Genomic DNA, 21,262 nt, shown 5'->3' with positions numbered 1-21,262 from the left:
AGCAGCAGCTCGAAAAGAGGCGGAGTCTGACTTCACATGTATCAGAGGAGCATGTATTAGTCTTCACCTTCCTGGTGTGTTGGGACATTACTAGTGATAGGGGGATTCCTAGTGAGTGGGTTGGGTAATTGGCCGTGTAAATTTACAATAATTATATTTATAATTTTTAGGTATATGTATTTATTTTTATATTAAATATAATTAAACTACAAATTACTTTTACTGAGTGATTTACATATGCTTTTAATTATTTATTTTTATTTATTTTTGGCAGTTTTTGGATACTGCTGAACATGTTCCAGTCTGGTTATATTCTACTGTCAATAACTAGTTAGAGGAGCCTCCTTCAGGCGGATTCTGTTAAAAGTGTTATGATACTTTCCTGCATTGACCAGTACAGAATTTAAAGAGATGCTCACAAAAACAGAGTTGGTCAGTGTGTTCAGTTCATGGATGTGGGCAGGGTTTAAGAGATAATGGTGATTCATGGTGTTGATGGTGATGCTGGTATTGGTGCGAGGCACTGCAGGTAAGTAATGGATCTTTCACTGAATTTTCACTTCTTTACTCATCAAAGCTCATCAAAGCTGCAACAATAACAACACACAAAGTCTAATTAATTACTAGAATAAACAGAGTACATTTAATTTAATTGTACTGAATTAATACACAGAGCTGGGTACACATTTTTAATTAAACACATTAATTTAAACTAAAAAGATAAAAAAAATTCCAGTAGACATAAAAGCACCGAAAAACGTAGCTTTTCATTCATGCGTATGGTAATATTTTCTAAAGCACTTTGTTTTTAGCATTTTATTTTACATACTTTAACTTACCAATAGTGCACAATATAAGATTATGGATTAAAATTATATTTATTTAAATAAAGAAAAAGAGAAGAAAAATTACCCAGATTGGGAGTGGAGACATTCCTGGAATTCCAGCGTTCTATAAAACATTAAAAAGTTACATATTAATATTACATATTTAGTGTAAGATTAGAACTCTAGAGCTGTTCTAATATGGTTTTTCTTTCCAAACTCTGTATTTAAACAACACATCACTTTTAAATATAGAAGTAATTCTAAATGCTAATTCTACACTGTATTTTCTTTTTACTCCTGAAGTTCACTGATAGCACTTTGTTTATTGAGCTCCTTAAAACTCTTAACTTTCTAAACAGGCTGTTTCTGCAGTGATGCCTCAGGGAACAGCTTGGGAACGCCCACACCTGCATACGCTGTGAGGTGTTATCTTGTGAGTAAGATTAAAAACTGGTCTGGATTCAGATTATTGGACGTTCTGGTTATATTATGGTGATGAACTCACGTGCAGCTGGAGTCAGTCCTGCAACCAGACTCTTCTGACCAAAATCATCACCAGCTAAACAAAAAATAATATTACTCATTTTCTCATTATCTCTTAATCTCATTAAATATTTCACTGAACAGCAGCTGCTAATATAATAATTAGTATTACCCATTGCTGGAGGTAAATACATTGATTGAGTGCATCTTCCTGTAATGAATAAATAAACATTTATTAAACAGCAGGAGGAAAAATGAAGATTAAAATATAACATTTTACTGATCAGGGGTGGGTTTCCCGAAAACGATCAACCTTAGCAAATAACGAACGAACTAACGAATGACGTGAGTAAAGAACAAACCAGTTCTGCGAGTGTTTCCCAAAGAGCTTCGCAACGCGAAAAATAACGAACGAGGTTAAAGAACGTCTTTGTTGACTCCTCCCCCGAAACAGCGCACTTAATCGATCCACAAACATTGATTTAACACTGCCAAATATTATTTGGAGTATTTATTCACTATTACACCTGAAAACCGTTGAAATGTGCTGAAATCAACATCATTATACATATTCTTAAATGCAAGGAACAAAAGGACTGTGAAATAAAAATAAATAAATATATATAAATACAATAATTATAATTACAATTAGGGAAAAAATATATATATAATCCAAAATCCTAAAAATATAGCCATTCAAAGCATGTATTTGCAGAAAATGAGAAATGGCTAAAATAACATAAAATATGCAGAGCTTTCAGACCTCAAATGATGCCCAAAAAAAAAGAAAGTTCATAATTTAAAGTTTTAAGAGTTCAGAAATTAATATTCGGCGAATTAACCCTGGTTCTCAATCACATTTGTATGCATCTTGGCATGTTCTCCTCCACCAGTCTTACACACTGAGCCATTCCTGGTGATCATGCTTCTTCCTCTTGATTATATACAATTATTATTTGTTAAAATCAAAAAGACTCGTCATTATTAGGTGCTCTCTTACTTTTTCCAGAGCTATAAATATATATAACTACACACACACACAAAACAAATCAATTGGTCCTTCAACCAATCAGTAATTTAATCACTCCACCCTCCAGCGTATATATGGGCTTGCTTAAATCCGGAAGGATGGCTAACACTGCACGAAAGCGAAAACAACACTTCACCAAAGATGAAATAAACCTCTTATTGGAAGAGGTGGAGAAGAACCAAGAAGTGTTGTTCTCCAAAGCCAGAGGAAGCCTCACAAATTCAGAGAAAAAAGAAATGGGACCAAATTGCAAACAGTCTTAGTGCATGCAGTAGTTTTAAAAGAAGTGGCACTGAGGTCAGAAAGAAATGGAATGACTTCTCAAGCTTAGCTTAAAAAAGGGGGCTGAGCTTAGGAGAGAGGAGGTCCAAAACTGTTGGAGGGCAACTGCTGACAGTGCCCCTCACCTCAGAGGAGGAAAGGGTCCTGGCCATACTGGGCCCAACTGTGACAGAGGGAATATCTGGAGGGGTAGATGTCTGCTTGAAAGAATTTCCATCCACCTCACCCCAGCCTGCCTCTCCAGTGCTGCCTTCCCCATGCTCCAGTACTGCCTCCTCTGCAGGACCCTCACTCACAGGACCATGTGCAAGGCCTCGATCAGAGGGTAACAAAAGGCCCAGTGCTTGTGGGTGCAGTGAGGAATTGATTGCACTAGAAAAGGAGAGGCTGCAGACTGACAAAGACCAGGTCCAACTCAAACATGAAGAGCTTCAGTTGCGGCGCGAGAAACTGCAACTGCAGGAGAGACACCATCAGGAGCCACTAAGCATAAAAAAGTCAAAGCTTTAAATCCTGGCCAAACAGTTGGAACTGGCTGAGGCTCAGTTTAGCAGACCCTCTATTTCCGTGCCAATATTTTTCCCTTCAGCACAAGGTAAGTAGTTTAAACACAGAAAACACAAGCTTGATGTGTCTGCATATCATGACTATTGTTTATTGTGTTTATTTTACTATAATTGTATTGATTTAATTTGCTTTTGTTTTTCTGGCTGTATAAGAAACGCAATAAAAAGGGAAAAGAGCACGACTCAAATGTCTTTACATGTATTTTAATGGTTTACAATAAACTGAAATAATACCAACTTAACTAAGGCACATACTTCAAACATAAATTAACATTTAACCAAACACATTTGTTATTATATTTTCAACCCCGCCTGGTGAACGCCCTCTCTCTGTTCTCCGGGCAGTTCAATTATGCCATATGCCTCTCTGTCCTCCTCCTCCTCCTCTGTGTCCTCTGCATCACGAGGAAGACGAATGCCAGCCTGCACTGCAATATTGTGCAACAGAGCGCACACCACAATTACTGCACAGCAGCGGGCAGGTGTGAACCGGAGCCCCCCCGATGACTTATAAAGGCATCGAAACCGCATCTTCAGGATGCCCAGAGCGCGCTCCACTATGCTGTGTGTTCTCCTGTGTGCCCTGTTGAACCTCTCCTCAGCTGCAGTTTGGGGGTTCATCACAGGCGTTAGCAGGTACGCACGTAGAGGATACCCGCTATCACCCAGCAGACATCTACCAGCAAATCCACCGTCTTTTGCCAGTTGACACACCCCAGAGTTAGCCCAGACGAACGCGTCATGCGTGCTCCCAGGCCACTTGGCTACAATGTCAGTAAAGAGCCCCTGATGGTTGCATGTGACCTGCACATTTTATGCAGAGTACACTTTACGAGAGGTGTAGACTGGATTTAACAGGCTGGGAGTGTGTATAGGAATTAGTGTTCCATCCACTGCACCCACAACACCAGGGACATTTCCAATAAGATGAAACCCTATCTTGGTGGTATGTAATTCCCTGCCTGTTGGGAATGAATATAGGTGCGTCCATGGTGCAGAAGCAGCCTGGTAACACAATACACGCACTTGGACACAGCAGCCTTGCTAAGCCCATGACCATCACCAATAGTCTGCAGAAATCCACCTGTTGCATAATATCGGAGGGCAGTGAGGAGCTGCAGGGTTGATCTTGCCAGTTGCTGTTTTACCAAATCCAGTAAAGCAGTTATTTCACCCCTGGGCAGCCTGTATTTGTCGATTAGCTCTTCATCGCTGAGTTCATCTAGTGGGTTAATATTTGTGCGTAGAGCAGCATTGAGACCAACGGCTCTACCTCTTCTCAAACTGCGACGCTGATTTAAAGCAAATATTCTTTGGATGGCCGCCATCTGCAGAATCTTTTGATCTATTGCCAGTCTTCCCATGGACTGTTCACGTCTGTGTTTGATTGGTCATTTCATAGAGGGCCCAATTAGACTGCAAGCTGATATTATTTGGATTATTATTCCTCCTGATGAGGAAACAGTATTGATTAGTTGATTGTTTTTTACTCCATGTTTAGTAAATGTTCTCTTTAAGATCAGGTGATGAACTTACGTTCCGCTGAGATCAGTCTGTTCTGAGTTTCTTCTTCATCACCAGCTGATAAAAAAATAAAAAAGAGATAAATAATGTATTTCTTTATTTCATTCAGGCAGAAATGAGAATATTGGTTTTTTTTTGTGATATATAATGTAAATATACTGTAATATGTAATGTAATGTTATGTGACTGTAGCTGAATAGCAGGTAAAATTAAACATTACCAAAATTAGGAGGATTATGCATTGAATGAGTTGATCTTCCTGTAATAAAAAGCATGTATTAAACAGACAGGTAATAAAGAATAAGAAAACAGGATCCAATTAAATATTGCAATTATTTATTTCTAGGCATGTCAGAATTATTCCATTATTTCCATTAATAACTTTATTGTAATTTAAATATTGTATATTATGATACAATGAAAATAAAATAACAATGTATTTACACTCTACTTTTAAAGAGCGATGAACTTTTAGAATATGAATCTGGGTAAAAATAATATTTCCTTTTAGAAAGATTAGAGAACATGGTTGGTGTAACTGGAACTGCATTATCATGGTTTAAATCATACTTAACCCATCGCTGTCAGTTTGTAAGGATAAATGATATGTCTTCCAGTTATACCAAGGTAAGATATGGAATTCCACAAGGCTCTATATTAGGACCGTTATTATTTACATTATATATGCTCCCACTGGGCAAAGTTATCAGAAAACATGAGGTAAATTTTCATTGTTATGCGGATGACACAGTCTCAATCTTTAAGTCTAAATGCTAATCCTACACTGTATTTTCTTTTTACTCCTGAAGTTCACTGATAGCACTTTGTTTATTGAGCTCCTTAAAACTCTTAACTTTCTAAACAGGCTGTTTCTGCAGTGATGCCTCAGGGAACAGCTTGGGAACGCCCACACCTGCATACGCTGTGAGGTGTTATCTTGTGAGTAAGATTAAAAACTGGTCTGTATTGAGTGTTTATTGGACGTTCTGGTTATGATATGGTGATGAACTCACGTGCAGCTGGAGTCAGTCCTGCAACCAGTCTCTTCTGACCTTCATCATTATCATCATCATCATCATCACCAGCTAAATAAAACATAATAATACTCATTTTCTACATTAGTGATTTTTAGCATTGTTAATCTCAATAAATGATTCACTGAACAGCAGCTGCTAATATAATAATTAGTATTACCCATTAATAGAGGTAAATCCATTGTTTTAGTGGATCTTCATGTAATGAATAAATAAACATTTATTAAACAGCAGGAGGAAAGATGAAGATTAAAATATAAAATTTAATGATCAGATTTGGTGCTTATATTTAAATATCTGAGGACAATATTAGGGCACTCTTGGGATTCAAAAAACACACTATTACACACATTTATACGCATTAAGAGTTGTTTCTATTAAAGAAAAAATCTTGGGTGTATAATTTTAAAAGTTAATAAAGGGGTTTTAAGCAGAAGTAAGGTAAAAGTTAAAGGTATTTTTTCAGTATAAAACTTCTCCTGCTTGCCTTAATTACTGTAATCAACATATAACCCTGCAAAAACATAAACTAAATTGCAATGTTATGTTTTTAATGTTATGTAAAACTATTGTGTTTTATCTGTTGATCTTTTAAAAGTAATGAAGTTTGAACATTTTTTTTAGGAAAAGTGAGTGAAATTATCCTAATTAAAGCATTAGCTGTTTGAGGTAAGGAAAACCACTGCACTAAATATTGATAGAATAATTAGTAATTATTAGTAATAAATTAGTAATTATTTTATCAATATTTAATACACTGGATAAGGGCGTCTGCTAAATACTGTAAATGTAAATGTAAATCATCACCATCATCATGATAGAGAAGAAGAAAAGAGAATAATTTTAATTATTAAAATAAGAGCATCACTTTACTGTAGGGTACTGTTAATAAAGCTACATAACTCCTACATAAGCATGTAATAACAACTTAAAATAAACACATGTATAAATGCTTATTACAAAAGGGATCAACTGACATCAAGGCTGCTTATGGTCATGTGACAGATTTTTGTTGATATTTTTTGGTGTAATTTTCATGTTTGTTGAGAAATAAATATTTTAGCCTACTTTTAGAGAACTTGGGGATCTGGATGATATATCCATAAAAAAAGTAATAAGCACTGTTTCAGTATAATTGCATCGTTATATAACTACATAAATTAAAAAACACTGCTTTATTACGAAAATAAAAAACAAATAGCTACATTATTATTATTATTATTATTATTATTATTATTAATAATAATAATAATAATTCAAAGTGCAACTTAACATGACAATTTTAGGACAGTCTGAGGACAATCTAAAGACAATATTACGACAATCCAATTACATTATTAGGACAATCTGAGGATAATAGTAGGATGATCTGAGAACAGTATTAGAATATTTGAGGAAAATGTTAGGACAATCTGAGGTCAACATTCAGACAATTTGGGGACAGTATTAGGACATTTTGAGGACAATTTTATGAAAATCCAATGACAGTATTAGGACAATCTGAGAATAATATGACAATATGTGGACAATATTTGGACAATCTAAAGACAATAGTAGCATAATCTGAGAACAGCATTAGGATATTTGAGGACAATCTGAGGATAATATTAGGACAATCTGAGGATAATCTGGGGACAATATTAGGACAATCTGAGGATAATATTAGGACAATCTGAGGATAATATTAGAACAATCTAAGGATAATCTGGGGACAATATTAGGACAATCTGAGGATAATATTAGGACAATCTGAGGATAATCTGGGGACAATATTAGGACAATCTGAGGATAATATTAGGACAATCTGAGGATAATCTGGGGACAATATTAGGACAATCTGAGGATAATATTAGGACAATCTAAGGATAATCTGGGGACAATATTAGGACAATCTGAGGACAACATTAGAACAATCTTAGGACAATATTAGAACAATCTGAGGACAACATTAGGACAATCTGAGGACAACATAAGAACAATCTTAGGACAATATTAGAACAATCTGAGGACAATATTAGAACAATCTGAGGACAATATTAGAACAATCTGAGGACAATATTAGAACAATCTGAGGACAATATTAGAACAATCTTAGGACAATATTAGAACAATCTGAGGACAATATTAGAACAATCTGAGGACAATATTAGAACAATCTGGGGACAACATTAGGACAATCTAAGGACAATATTAGAACAATCTGAGGACAATATTAGAACAATCTGAGGACAATATTAGGACAATCTGAGGACAATATTAGGACAATCTGAGGACAATGTTAGGACAATCTGAGGACAACATTCAGACAGTTTGGGGACAGTATTAGGACATTTGGAGGACAATCTGAGGAGAATTTCAGGAGGAACTGAGATGAAGAGGAGGTTCTGGTTAAAGAAGGAAGAAATGGAATTGGGATTACCCAGGCTGGAAATGGATAAATCCTTGGAATGCCGACTTCCTAGAAAAGATAAATTGTTTCATATTAGTTTATAGTTTATATCAGAACATGACTGTTACCCTGTTTTAATGTGAGGTCTAGCTTCCAAAACACTGCATCCAAACAACACATCACTTTTTACTGAATATATATATTTACTTCTGAATTCATAGCCCACATTTATCACCCTGAAGTGAAGATATAACATTTGCTTTTGTGAGAAACTAATGCAGTCATAAATATAAAGTTAATGTAAATGAGATGGGGGTGGACTTTGTATTTTTGATTCAGTGTTTATTCACTATATGAGATTCTTTTCTATATAAAATTCAGGAATATTATTTCTCCTGATGAGGAAACAGTATCGATTAGTTGATTGTCTTTTACTCCGTGTTTAATGAATGTTCTCTTTAAGATCAGGTGATGAACTTACCATCTTCTGAGCTCAGATCTAAAATCAATCTGTTCTGAGCTTCTTTATCACCAGCTGATAAAGAAAAAAATAAAATTATAAATAATGTGTTTCTTTATTTAATTTATTCAGAATTGAGAATACTGCACCGTTCATACTTACCCTAAAAGCATATCAGTGGGCAAAACCCTGAACTATACTTACCTGGGGGTTTATTTCCTCTGTAGAAGGGGAGGCGAGCGAAAGAACCTAAAAAAAATACAGTAAATATGATAATTATGTGTGCACACTGTAAATGTGATAAATTATGCCTATTGTGTTTATCACAATGTTTTTTTGTGATATATAATGTGAATATAATATGTAATGTAATGTTGAATATTAATGTTACTGTAGCTAAATATCAGTTAAAAATTAAACATTACCAAAATATGAAGGATCCTTTATTGAACGAGGGTATTTTCCTGTAATAAAAAAGCCATTAGTAAACACACAGTCTCGTTTTTAGCATCATCAAACGTCAGAAAACAAGATCCATTTCAATATTGCAATTACTGTTTTTCTAGGCGTGTCAGAATAACCTGCGAATTATTTTCATAAACAACATTACTGTCATTTAAATACTGTATATAGACCACTGAAGTCGTGTCGTCATTTTGTAGTCGGCGTCATGTTGTTTATGCCCATATTTGGGTTCCTTTGGGGTTCCGTGTCTAAGCCGTCGAAGTCAATACGGGATTTGAATGGGCTTTTCAAAAACTGGCCTCTGTCATATTCTGTGGTAAATAAATCTGTTCAGAATCCTGTACTTTTTATTCTGTGTACATTTACCTCCTAAATATCACTGAATTCTCTGAATTTCGAGATTGTTTCGAGGGTTCAAGGAGATTTTATTGTCATTCGCATCACATGTGGTACATGAGGTGGAACAAAATTGTGATCTCACGATCCAGTTTTACACCCAAAGAGCTGTTATTAAATAGATATATAGATTAAAAAAAAGAATACAATAAAAAATAGAATATACAAAATAGATAGATAAATACCCCCAAAGAATAAGAAATAAATACAGAGTAGAAAGGTTCAGCCAACATGAAGTCCAGAGTGCAAGTGTGCTATAGCAGCATGATAATGTGAATTAGAGCAGTGGAGATAAAGTGTCTCAGTGCAAGTAAAGTGACCATGTTGGTAAACAGTAAACAGTAATTTGTCCTTGGTGTCAGTGCAGTGTGTTTGTTAAGTGGAGTTTAAGAGTCTTACAGCTTCCGGAATGAAGCTGTTTCTGAGTCTGGTTGTTTTGCACTTAATGCTCCGCAGCCTTTGGCCTGAGGGGGACGGGACAGGAAGTGCGTGTGGTGGATGGGTGGGGTCCTTCCTGATGCAGGCTGCCCTTTTCCTGCATCTGGAGGTGCTGAGGAAGCTGACTCCAACAATCCTCTGTGCAGCCTTCACCACCCTCTGCAGTGCTTTCCTGTCTGCAGCAGAGCAGCTTCCATGCCACACATTGATGCTGGAGCACACGACGCTCTCCACCACACATCTGTAGAAGGAGGTGAGGACTACGCTCCCGAGTCCAGCTCGTCTCAGCCTCCTGAGGAAGTAGAGCCGCTGATGTGCCTTCCTGACCAGAGTGGAAGTGTTGTTGCTCCAGGTGAGGTTGCTGCTCAGGTGCACACCCAAGTACCTGTAGCTGTCAACCACTTCCACCGCAGATCCTCCAATGTGCAGGGGGAGGTGGGCATGCTGGCCCCTTCTGAAGTCCACAATCATCTCCTTTGTCTTCTTTACATTGATGCAGAGGTTGTTGTCTCTAACCCTTAACTGACCTCACAGCACAGCAGCTGGAAATGACCCCGGACTGGATTCTGCACAACATGCTTCTTCACAGAGGATCATTAAAGCATTTAAACAGGTGAAAACTGTTTCAGTAATTTAGTACTTTTAGTGTTCAGCAGCGCTTCCCTGCAGGTTTAGTATTTAATTACGGTCATTAGTTTATACTAATTACAACACCTGACCCAAATAATCAACTAACTAATCAACTAACTACCTGCCCTTACTGAGGTGACAACCAACCAGAAACACCCATTTATTTCACTGCATGATAAAGAGGGTAAATGTTAAAACGTGTTACAGCTGGTTCTGGAGTATCACTGTTCTGTTTTAGTGATTTTATGCTGTATTACTCTCAGCTCTCCTCAGTAAGGGCAGTTAGTTCATTATTAGGATCAGCTGTGTGTAAAATGCTCCTAATTTACGGCTGGAGTTCTCTGGTGTTGCGCCAAAAACAGTCCCCTGCTGATCTCTGCAGCAGCGCCGGGAGTTCAGTTCACTCCGCTGTAGCATTAGCTTAAAGTTACCATTTTTATCATTACGACTCTTAAACGATCTTGTGATTCAGAGGATCCAGTGATATTTAGGATGTAAATGTACACAGAATAAAACGTACAGGGGTCTAAACAGATTTATTTACCACAGAATGTGACAGAGACGGGTTTTTAAAAACCCCATTCATTTTTCTCATAGAGAAAAAACACCACGGAAGCCGTACGAGCACTACAGAATGACGCACAACTTCAGTGGTCTATAATGAAAATAGAATCCCTTCATGCATTTACACTCTACTTTTAAAGAGTGATTAAGAGAATCAGGTGAGTAAAGGTCATCCACAAGCAGTAAAACGATAACAAAAATGCAAAAACGAGAAAGCAACAAAAAGGTCAAAACACAGAGAGAACAGGACAATAATAAACACCTGGTAACTGCAAACCATACTCAGCAAGGAGCATGTGAACACAGGGGGTATATATATATATATATTTGCTGTCCAATGAAAAATCTCCATTATCTCCATTTTTGTGGATTTTCAGTTTACTACTAAATTTGTACACACAAACTGACCTCCACTGAAAGCTAAGAAGACTTTATCTCTCCTGTAAAGTTGCCGTTTTAAAGATACCATATTTTGCGCACTTTAAAGAACACTTATGTATGCTCCTTATGTATGAATTCTACCAGTCAGGTATTATATATATATACAGAGTTATACAAGAGTTTCAGTTTAGTTTCTCCAGCACTGAGACTGGAGCAGTATTAGCATTAGCCGCTAACCACACTATGCTCTAGCTCTTTCGACATGCAGAGGTGAGAATTCTCGGACTGTAGCCTGCTGCTAACCCCGGCTAGCACTGCTGGAGCAGCATTAGCATTTCCAGCACTCGTTTGACTTTGACTCTTCTGAATTTTTTTTTTTAGTTAAATTAAAGTTTTTTTTACTCAGCTTGGCCCTACAGGTCTCGCCACTCAGCGGTGAGAGCTGCTGAATTAGAAGGAAAACATGCCAACACCTGTGTTCCTTACTAGTGTCGCTTAATGCAATTTTAATGTGCTGCCAAGTGCCCATCACATTCCAGCAGAGTTTCACAAAACCATTCTAACCCCTTTTTCTTCCCTCCCCTCAGTCTGCCTGGATGTGTCCTTCTGTGGTTCCAGCTTTCAGGAATCAGCCCTGTCCTTCTACTCATCAGAATTATTACACAACCCTTCTAACTCCTGCTTTTTGTTTCTCTTTTTCCTTTCTGTTTTCTCTATCTATCTCTTTTACATGTATGGAGATGCCCTGTTCCTGATGTTCCCAGCCTGGCTCTCCACTGCCCGCTGTGTTGTTCTCCAGCTCTGCAGCCCTGCACTGATTACCATTAACACACTCAGTATCTGTTTCTGGATTAGCCATAGCTCTATAGTTTGTGCCCATCACATTCTTATATTCCTAAAAATTACCTGTTATATTAGCCATAGTTCACATTAATTCTCTGTACTGTTCTGTTCTGTTATTTGTTTGTTGTTTGTTGTTTGTTTGTACTGAGCGGGTCAACCCGAGTAGGATGGGTTCCTCCTACTGAGTCTTGGTTCCTTCCAAGGTTTCTTCCTCTTAAAGGGAGTTTTTCCTTGCCACTGTGTCACCATAAAATCAGCATCTCTGTGGTGCTGCTCATAAGAGGCGTGGACCTGTTTTTCCTGTAAAGCGGTTTTGTGACAACCTTTGTTGTAAAAAGCGCTATATAAATAAAATTTAATTGAATTGAAGTTCGTCTTGTGTATTAAAATAGACCAGAAAATAGCTGAATAGTTGAAAACAATTCATATCATGACACATCTGGGAAACAAACACATCTGACAGTCACAGTTCCAAAACTTTTCTCACAAGAAAAATGCATGGGTTCAGACAGAATCTGCTACAGTGTCTTCTGACCTCAATGTTCCAATACTTTTGGAGTTTGGCAGTTTAAAGGATTTGTTTGGATTATTGATGCTCTCTGTGAATTTCATTGGCAATTTTTGGATTGTACTGATTATAAAGTAAATTATATACTCACCAGTTACTCTCATCTTAATATAGATGAAGATAACCACGGACACCAGCAGAACTCCAGGCAAAATGGTCGCCAGCAGAACTCTAGTAAATTCTGGGCTTGAATCTCGGATTTCCTCTGTACAGAAAACAGTTCTAAACATAAATGAGTCATATGAACTGCACTGAGAGGTAGGAATATCACTGAACTCTCAATCTCTCCATACCACAAACCAATACAATTCACATTTTTAATAAAATATCAGTTTTAATAAGATTCACCTTTTTGTGCGTTTCTGTAAGACTCCTGGGATTTCTTGAGCCAGTCTTCATACTTTTTCTTCCAGTTGAGTGACTCATACATTTGGAGTATTTTAGAGTATACTGTAGTGCAGCTCGTGTCATTATTATAGCTGCACTGATTTATGTCGCTCACAATGTTCTCTGATCTGCTGGAGTTTCCAGTCTTACAGTCGGTTATCCTCACGCGAACAAGAACAACTGAAATTGAGGAAAAACACAATTACTTTTACAAACTATGAGGAATCTCACAGAGATAAAAGAAGAATTACTGAATAATTAAATCACTAACCATTCTTCTTCATATTTATTATCATATATTCTACAGCAGACCGAATAATGTCTTCACAACTCATCCAGTTGATCTTCTGATTATCCTGCCTCCATTCTGTGTGGCCAGTTGTATATTGGATGAAGACAGTGAGCTGAGGGAGTTCCTCTGGTGAAGAAAAGAAGAAAGAAGGTGTAAATTCATTAATAGATTAGTCAAAAGTTCTCATTTAAAACACTCCACAAAACAAATGATGCCTATAAATTATACTTATTCATGTAACCAGAAAACAAAGGCAGGTTTTAAAGTGAAATGCTTTACTGAATATCGCCTTCAATACAGCACAAAAGAACACAAGGGTCAGTGGACCAATCACAGTTTCTGCCTCTGCGTTGCCATCTCTTGATTTCTTATTTTTTGGCATGTTTGTCTCAGATCATCAAACAAATTCAAATTCAAATATTATAAGATAAAACAAAGGTTTTTATTATTAGGGGAGAAAAAAAACCCAAATGTTCATTGCCCTGTGTGAAAAAATGTTATGTCTTAATTATAAAAGAGTTTGAACATTTATATACCATTTTTTATGAAAAATGAGTGAATTATCCTAATTAAAGCATTACCTGTTAGAGGTAAGGAAAACCACTGCACTAAATATTGATAGAATAATTAGTAATGGAATTAGTAATTAAATATTCACACTGCCTTTTATGATTTTTTTTTGGTTTCAGACATATTGTGGATAATTAAAAATGCACCGGCTCAAACTGACCCGGGAACACCGTAACTGTTCCTGATAAATGATGGGTAAGAGTGAAATGCATCATGAAGAGGGGGAAACACTTTTTCACACCACTTTATGTGATGCATGTGACGTATGTGGATACACACAGGTGTAGATTTAACACAGGAGAATGAATTGGCAAAACCAATTGGCTACATTTGAATCTCTCTGGTTCCCACTGATCAGCTCCATCACATGATGGGGGTGGGCGGCTGTAGTCGTGTCTCCTGGTGCGTCCGGCAGGTGGCTGGGGGGGATCGGGGTATTCGGGTGTCTGATGGCTCTTGGACTGGGGACGGTGGCTGCCGCTTGGTGATTTCTGTGTGCAGGCCCTGGTTGTTGGTGGGGGGGGCCTGGATGTATGTTCTTGTGGTCTTGGGGTGTGGGTCTGGGGGGCCCATGGTGGTGGGTGCTGGCCCTGTCCAGTTGGCTGGGTTCCCCTGGACACTGCGGAGTCCGGGGCCCTGGTGCCCGTGGGCGTCTGTCGCCTGTTTGGGTCCCTCCCTGCGCTGGGGAGGGTCTATGCCTCTCTTGGGCGCGCCGTCGTGGGGGGTGGTGGTTTGGTCCGTGTTGGGGTGTCTGGTTGGCATTCCAGGATTCTGGGTGCCCTCCCTGTGGGGAGGTAGGGGCACTCAGGGGGGAAGCGGCAGTCTCCCACTTAAGACCGGTTGGTCCTGGGCTCAGGACCACTGTGTGTGTGTATGAGAAAGAGTGGGATGTTTATTGTAAATGTGTCTGTGTGTGTGTGTGTGCGTGTGTGTAATATCTGTTGTCTTTTGTATGTGAGTGGGGGTGTGTATTTATGTTGTATTGCAGTGTGGGGATGGGGGCGCTGTCTTGCAGAGCGGCGGTGTCCTGGGGCCGTAGCCGCTCTACACCCTGGACTTGCCTTCCCTGTACTGCGGTTGGGTGTATGGAACTGGGTGCCTAGTGAGCCAGCAGTAGTTGGCTCTCTTCCTCCGGGGGGTAGTCCTCTGCCCCTCGGTCCTTTCCTGGCCCTTCCCCGACTCCTACTCAGTCTAACATCGCATTACACATACAAACTCATCATACAGCTTACACACATCATATTACACATAGGGTTTTGGGGGGCAGGTGCTCCCTGCTCCTCAATTTTATTTCGCATTTTAGACATTGAGGGCCTTTGGGGGGGCAGTGTGGTTGGGTGCTGTTATTCAGTTCTCATATTACAGCTGTCCCTCCAATTTTAATAGCACTGTAGCATTCATTCTTCTCATTATACACATTCATATCACTGCAACATGCTGGGTGGGGGGAGGAGGGGGGTCAGGTCTTCTCACACCCTGGTTTCGTGCACCCTGCCTGGGGTGTGGGTCAGGTGGTTGTTCGGGGCCGGGTTGGCTGCTTCCCTAGGTTGCCGCTGGCTCGGTACTGGTGCCCGCATGCCCGCATTAGGTGTTTATGTATGTTCTGTGTGTGTGACTGGTGTGCGTGACTGGTCTGTGAGTGAATGTGCACGTGTGCGACGGGTGTATGTGTGACGGATGTGTGTGTGACGGGTGTGTGAATGTGCATGTGTGCGTGAACAGTTGGTCCTGGGTCTGGGGCTGACTGAGCATGGACACCTGTGGGACATGGTTGCGGAGGGCGGGTTTTTGCCCTCCCTACCGCTCCACGCTGCTCTCCGCCGATCGTCACTGCCGTTCCTGGGGGGGTGGGCGTCCGTGGGTCCCTGGGTGCGTGGCCGGATGCCCTAATGTGGTCTCTGGCCCGCCCCCTTGGTGGCCGTGGCCTGGGGGTGGCTTGGGCCCCCTTGGCGTGGGGGGGGGCTCCCACAACTATATCCACACAAAATATATATTTATATATATATAAATATATATATATATATAAAATAATAATAAAATATATTTAAAAAAAAATATATAATAATAATAATAAAAAATAAAATAAATAAATAAAAATAAAGTATTGTGGCGTCTGTGTGTGTGTGTGGCTGCTGTGTGCCTGTCTCTGTGTGCCCGCCTCTGTGTGCCTGTGTGTGAGTGGATGTCAGGTGTGGGGCCTCCCTTTTAGGTGGGGTTATGCAGAGTGGTGGGCACCACTCTGAATCTACCATCCGGTAGATTCCTAGTTGGTTTAGTGACCTTAGGGCTGTTTATGCTGTGTGAGCAGTGGGGTTTCGCTCTCCTAGCCTTGTTAAAGGCTGTAAGTGAGTGGCAAGCCTGTTAATAAAGAGCTGTTGAGTACTTGCAATGAGTCTCACGAGTCCTCCTTCCTCTTCCACGCCACATTTGGTGTCAGAAGCGGCCCTGCTGGATGATATGGAGCTGCTGGCAGGGGAAATCGAACGGCTGAAGAGGATAACGGCGGACCAGCGGACGAGGGGCAAGACTCACCAGCGGAGTGGACCCAGACCTGACGGCGCCAGCAGGCTGTCCGAAGGTCGAGCCCGCGGAACGGATGGTGCGAGGACGGCGGCGCCGGCTCGCGGAGCGGATGGCGTGGAGTCGGTGGCGCCGGCTCCCAGAGTGGACGGCGCGCTGACGGCGAGCTTGACGGCTCATCCCCGCCTGTCATTCTATGACGGCAGCGCTGACTGGACGGCCTTCGAAGCCCAGCTGGAGATCGTGGCGGGCCGTGCGGGCTGGACGGATGCTGAGACGGCGGCCAACCTCTGTCTGGCGCTGCAGGGAGACGCACTGAGGGTGCTGATCGAGCTCCCCGCGGAGTGCCGCTGCGAGCTGTCTGACTTGACGCGGGCACTGAGAACCCGTTTCAGCCGTCAACCTTCCGAGGCGGCCGCCAAAATGCTAGTGGCGGACCGGCGCCGGCAGCGGGGAGAGACTTTGGGCGTGCTGGCATCTGAGATGGCTCTGCTAACCCGCCAAGCTTATCCGGCATTTCCGCGAGCGGCTCAGAGAAGTCTCGCGCTGGATAATTTCCTGCGCGCCCTAGAGCCAGGCGAGCTGCGCAAACATGTGAGACTGGCCGACCCACAGACCCTGGAGGCCGCGGTGGAGGTGGCTGAGCGGTCCGAACTCATCCTGTCCAGCCATCCGGAACCGTGGGGGGCGTCGCCCGGAGCCCATGATCCACCGAGATGGAGGCGGAGCCGGCCTGAGGCGCAACTGGAGTGCTGGCATTGCGGGGGGCGTGGCCACAAGCGAGCGCAGTGCGGCCGGCCGGGAAACGGAGCCGGGACCACCAAGTGAGGGTTACGGTGGCCCCAGGGATTCTAGGCTTACCCTCGGAACCTGATCACGGAGCTGTCGGACCCGGCGGCTATTTTCTGAAGTGCACGCTGAATGGAGTGACGGTGGACGCGCTGGTGGACACGGGCTCGTCAGTCTCGCTGATAAAGCCTGAGCTCGCGAGGGGTGTGGCAGGCGAGTTTGTGGTGGACTACAGCTGGCGCATCGCTCTCTCTTCAGTCACCGGAGATCCTATCGCTCTCCTGGGATTAACGGAGCTGACAATTGATGTTGGCAAGGGCCCCTTTCAGCAGGAGTTCTGGGTTGGGCACATCAATGATCCGTGCATTCTGGGCAAGGACCTGCTCACACGCGTTGGAGCCGTCATTGATTGTGCACAGGGCTCGGTTCTGGTGACTGGACTCCCCGTAGAGGAACATGACGAGTGCGGGGTAAGTGAGCCGTTGGGGGGGGATGCGTGTGATTCGGTGCACGTTATGTTCAAGGGTCCGTTAGATGCGGGGTTAATTATCGATCCGATAGAAGAGATGCTGGAGCGCAGTTGTGTGGGCTTATCAGAGCCCCAACAACTGCGCTTACGCGACCTGATTGAGCGTTTTCGCGCTAGCTTCGCTGTGTCTGAGCGTGAGTGTACTAGGACTAGCCTTGCGTTTCATTCTATAAACACAGGTGACGCCCAGCCCATCAGGCTGAGACCGCACCGTCTGGCATTAGCGAAACGCGTAGCGGCTGAGCAGTTAGTCCGTGATATGGCGAGTGCGGGCGATATTGAGCCTTCGAGCAGCCCGTGGTCGGCCCTGGTGGTCCTTGCAAAAAAGAAGGACGGGAACTGGCGTTTTTGCGTTGATTATCGCCGACTTAACGCCGTCACGAAGCTCGACTCTTATCCGCTTCCCAGGATCGACGATATGCTAGATCAGCTATCGGGCTCAGCCTGGTTCAGCTCGCTAGATTTGAGGAGCGGGTATTGGCAGGTGCCCCTAGCTGAAGGGGATAGGGAGAAAACCGCTTTCTCGCTCGGCTCGGCTCTATGGCATTTCACGGTGCTCCCGTTTGGGTTGTGTAACTCGCCGGCTACTTTCGAGCGTCTTATGGAGCGCGTGTTAAGCGGGATCCCGCGTTCGTGCTGCGTTGTTTACCTGGATGACGTCATGGCGCACGGGACCGACTTTGACTCCGCGCTCTCTCACCTCGAGGTGGTGCTCGGCGCGATTCAGGCGGCTAACCTGAAGCTCAACCCGGCGAAGTGTAACCTGCTGAGGCAGCGCATGAATTTTCTGGGCCATGTAGTGAGCGGTGCTGGTGTGGAAACCGACCCTAAAAAGACGGAGGTTGTCCGTGACTGGCCTGTCCCACGTAACGCGAAAATGGTTCGTAGTTTCGTGGGGCTCGCATCGTATTACAGGCGGTTTATCAGGGGGTTCGCGGACGTGGCGGCGCCGCTTCACAATTTAACTAGACCGGGTGTGACATTCCGCTGGTCTGACGAGGCGGAGCGAGCGTTCGAGGAGCTAAAAAGCCGTCTATGCAATGCTCCAGTTCTAGCGTATCCGAATATGTCGGAGAGTTTCGTTGTGGATACTGATGCGAGCGACTGTGGCCTCGGAGCGGTCCTGTCACAGGTTCAGGATGGCTCAGAGCACGTAATAGCGTACTATAGCCGCCGCCTGGACAAGGCGGAGCGTAACTATTGCGTAACGCGACGGGAGCTACTCGCGGTGGTCGAGAGCCTTAAACATTTCCGACCGTATGTGTATGGGGTCCCATTTCTGCTGCGCACCGACCACGCCTCGCTACAGTGGCTCATGCGTTTCCGCGAGCCCGAGGGCCAGCTTGCGCGCTGGATATCTAGACTCCAGGAGTTTAGCTTCGAGGTTGTGCACCGACCGGGCCGTAGCCATGGTAACGCGGACGCTTTGTCTCGCCGGCCGTGTGCGGCCATTGACTGTAAGCATTGCGCTCGTGCGGAGGAGAAATCCGCTGAGACTGCTCGTTGCGCTGCAGTCTCAGCGGATGTGGCCGGCAGTGTAGCGGTGGCCCAGGTGTCCGTAGAACAGATCCGAGATGCGCAACGGGCGGATCGCGACTTAATGTGGGCAGTACACACGCTCAAGGCGAATGTAGCGCCGTCGTGGGAGGAGGTGGTGCCGTTGGGTCCGGTCGCTAAAGCGCTGCGCTCCAACTGGGCTAGCTTTAGCTTATCTGATGGCGTGCTGTGTCATACCTGGGAGGATCCGGCGAATGGGCGGCGCGTGTTTCAGGTGGTGATACCGCGGGCGCTTAGGGATTCGGTCCTACGGGGAGTCCATGGGTCGCCTGGGGCTGGGCACTTTGGCGTTACCAAAACCCTGAAGCACCTGAGACAACGCTTCTATTGGCCTGGGTGCAGGGCTGATGTGGAGCTCTTCGTGCACTGCTGTGACGTGTGCGCCGCCAAGAAAGGCCCCGCGAGGGCGCCCCGTGCCCCACTTCACCCCTATCAGTGCGGCGGCCCGATGGAGCGGGTGGCCGTGGATGTGTTGGGCCCCTTCCCGGTGACGGACTCTGGGAACCTCTATGTCTTAGTGGCGATGGACTATTTTACGAAGTAGCCGGAGGCCTACGCGGTGCCGGACCAAGGGGCGGTCACTACTGCGGATGTCCTGGTGCGGGAGTTCTTCTGCAGATTCGGGGTTCCGGAGGAGCTGCATAGCGACCAGGGGAGGAACTTCGAGTCGGAGGTCATGGCGGAGGTCTGCCGCATCTTGGGCATACATAAGACCAGGACGACGCCCCTTCATCCGCAGAGTGACAGGCTGGTGGAGCGTTTTAACCGCACGCTGGCAGCGCAGTTGGCCATGGTGTCGAGCAAAGGCCAGCGTGACTGGGACAAACATCTACCGGTCGTGCTGCTGGCCTGCCGCTCGGCCGTGCAGGAGACGACAGGATTCACGCCGGCTCTGCTTATGTTTGGTCGCGAGCTGAGGACGCCGGTGGCTCTGGCTTTCGGGGCGCCTCCTGATGGGGGCAAGCACGCTACGGACGCGCCCACTTTCGTTTCGCATCTTCTGTCCTCAATGGATTTAGCGCACGGGCTCGCGCGCTCGAACCAGTCTGCTGCCGGACGGAAGCAGAAACGCGCGTATGATACGCGCTGCTTTGGGGAGCCTTTATCTGTGGGGGCGAGGGTTTGGCTGTACAACCCTCAACGTAGGAAGGGACTGTGCCCGAAGCTTCAGTCGGCATGGGTGGGTCCGTGCTTGGTGCTGTCCAGGCTTGGGGAGGTGGTGTACAGGATCCGGTGGGGCAGACGCAGAATGATTGTGCACCGCGATCGGTTGGCCCCTTACCGTCCTAAACTGTTGGACACGGTGGGCGGCGGGGCGGGGCCTATCGGACCTGATCCCGAACCTGGCCCGGACTCTGGCTCTGCGGAGCCGCTGGCGGGTGGCGTTTTGCCCGGACACTCAAGGCAGCCACGGGTGAGAAGGCCGCCCGCCCGCCTGGAGGACTTTGTGTGTGACTGATTGTAAAAAAAAAAAAAAAAAAAAAATGTTTTGTTGTTCATGGGGTTATTGTTGGGTTTGTGGGGTCGCCGGGACGGCTGACCCTTGAGGGGGGGGCTATGTGGCGTCTGTGTGTGTGTGCGTCTGCTGTGTGCCTGTCTCTGTGTGCCCGCCACTGTGTGCCTGTGTGTGAGTGGATGTCAGGTGTGGGGCCTCCCTTTTAGGTGGGGTTATGCAGAGTGGTGGGCACCACTCTGAATCTACCATCCGGTAGATTCCTAGTTGGTTTAGTGACCTTAG

The 21,262-nt window shown here is 43.9% G+C and overlaps 1 protein-coding gene and 2 long non-coding RNA genes across 4 annotated transcripts in view; all 3 read right to left on the bottom strand.

The window, feature by feature from the left end:
- The window catches only part of LOC125790064 (uncharacterized), a 2,197-nt gene extending 810 nt beyond the window's left edge, over positions 1-1,387 (bottom strand). The window contains exons 1-3 of the long non-coding RNA XR_007430005.1: positions 1,333-1,387; positions 913-951; positions 1-587 (exon numbers count right to left, since the gene is read on the bottom strand). The exon at positions 1-587 is cut by the window's left edge and continues 810 nt beyond it. This is a non-coding gene — a long non-coding RNA (uncharacterized LOC125790064). The remainder of the gene's footprint in view (positions 588-912; positions 952-1,332) is intronic.
- A 3,307-nt stretch (positions 1,388-4,694) lies between these two features.
- Positions 4,695-5,796, bottom strand: LOC125790065 (uncharacterized). The gene is made up of 3 exons (XR_007430006.1): positions 5,726-5,796; positions 4,933-4,971; positions 4,695-4,769 (listed from the first exon to the last, which is right to left on the bottom strand). It is a non-coding gene; the product is annotated as an uncharacterized LOC125790065 (long non-coding RNA).
- Positions 5,797-8,124: 2,328 nt separating this feature from the next.
- The window catches only part of LOC125790049 (uncharacterized), a 29,856-nt gene continuing 16,718 nt past the window's right edge, over positions 8,125-21,262 (bottom strand). The window contains exons 5-10 of one of the 2 annotated variants that reach the window (XM_049473159.1): positions 13,539-13,685; positions 13,229-13,447; positions 12,972-13,085; positions 9,021-9,059; positions 8,617-8,844; positions 8,125-8,204 (exon numbers count right to left, since the gene is read on the bottom strand). In XM_049473159.1, coding sequence (XP_049329116.1) covers positions 8,759-8,844; positions 9,021-9,059; positions 12,972-13,085; positions 13,229-13,447; positions 13,539-13,685 — 605 coding nt within the window. In that variant the 3' untranslated portion in view covers positions 8,125-8,204; positions 8,617-8,758. The remainder of the gene's footprint in view (positions 8,205-8,616; positions 8,845-9,020; positions 9,060-12,971; positions 13,086-13,228; positions 13,448-13,538; positions 13,686-21,262) is intronic. The other variant, XM_049473158.1, reaches the window with a different exon arrangement.

This window comes from Astyanax mexicanus, unplaced genomic scaffold (genome assembly GCF_023375975.1).
Source record: "Astyanax mexicanus isolate ESR-SI-001 unplaced genomic scaffold, AstMex3_surface scaffold_34, whole genome shotgun sequence".
Classification (NCBI taxonomy): domain Eukaryota; kingdom Metazoa; phylum Chordata; class Actinopteri; order Characiformes; family Acestrorhamphidae; genus Astyanax; species Astyanax mexicanus.
Note: the sequence above shows the minus strand (reverse complement) of the source record. Positions and strands in the feature narration are given on the sequence as shown.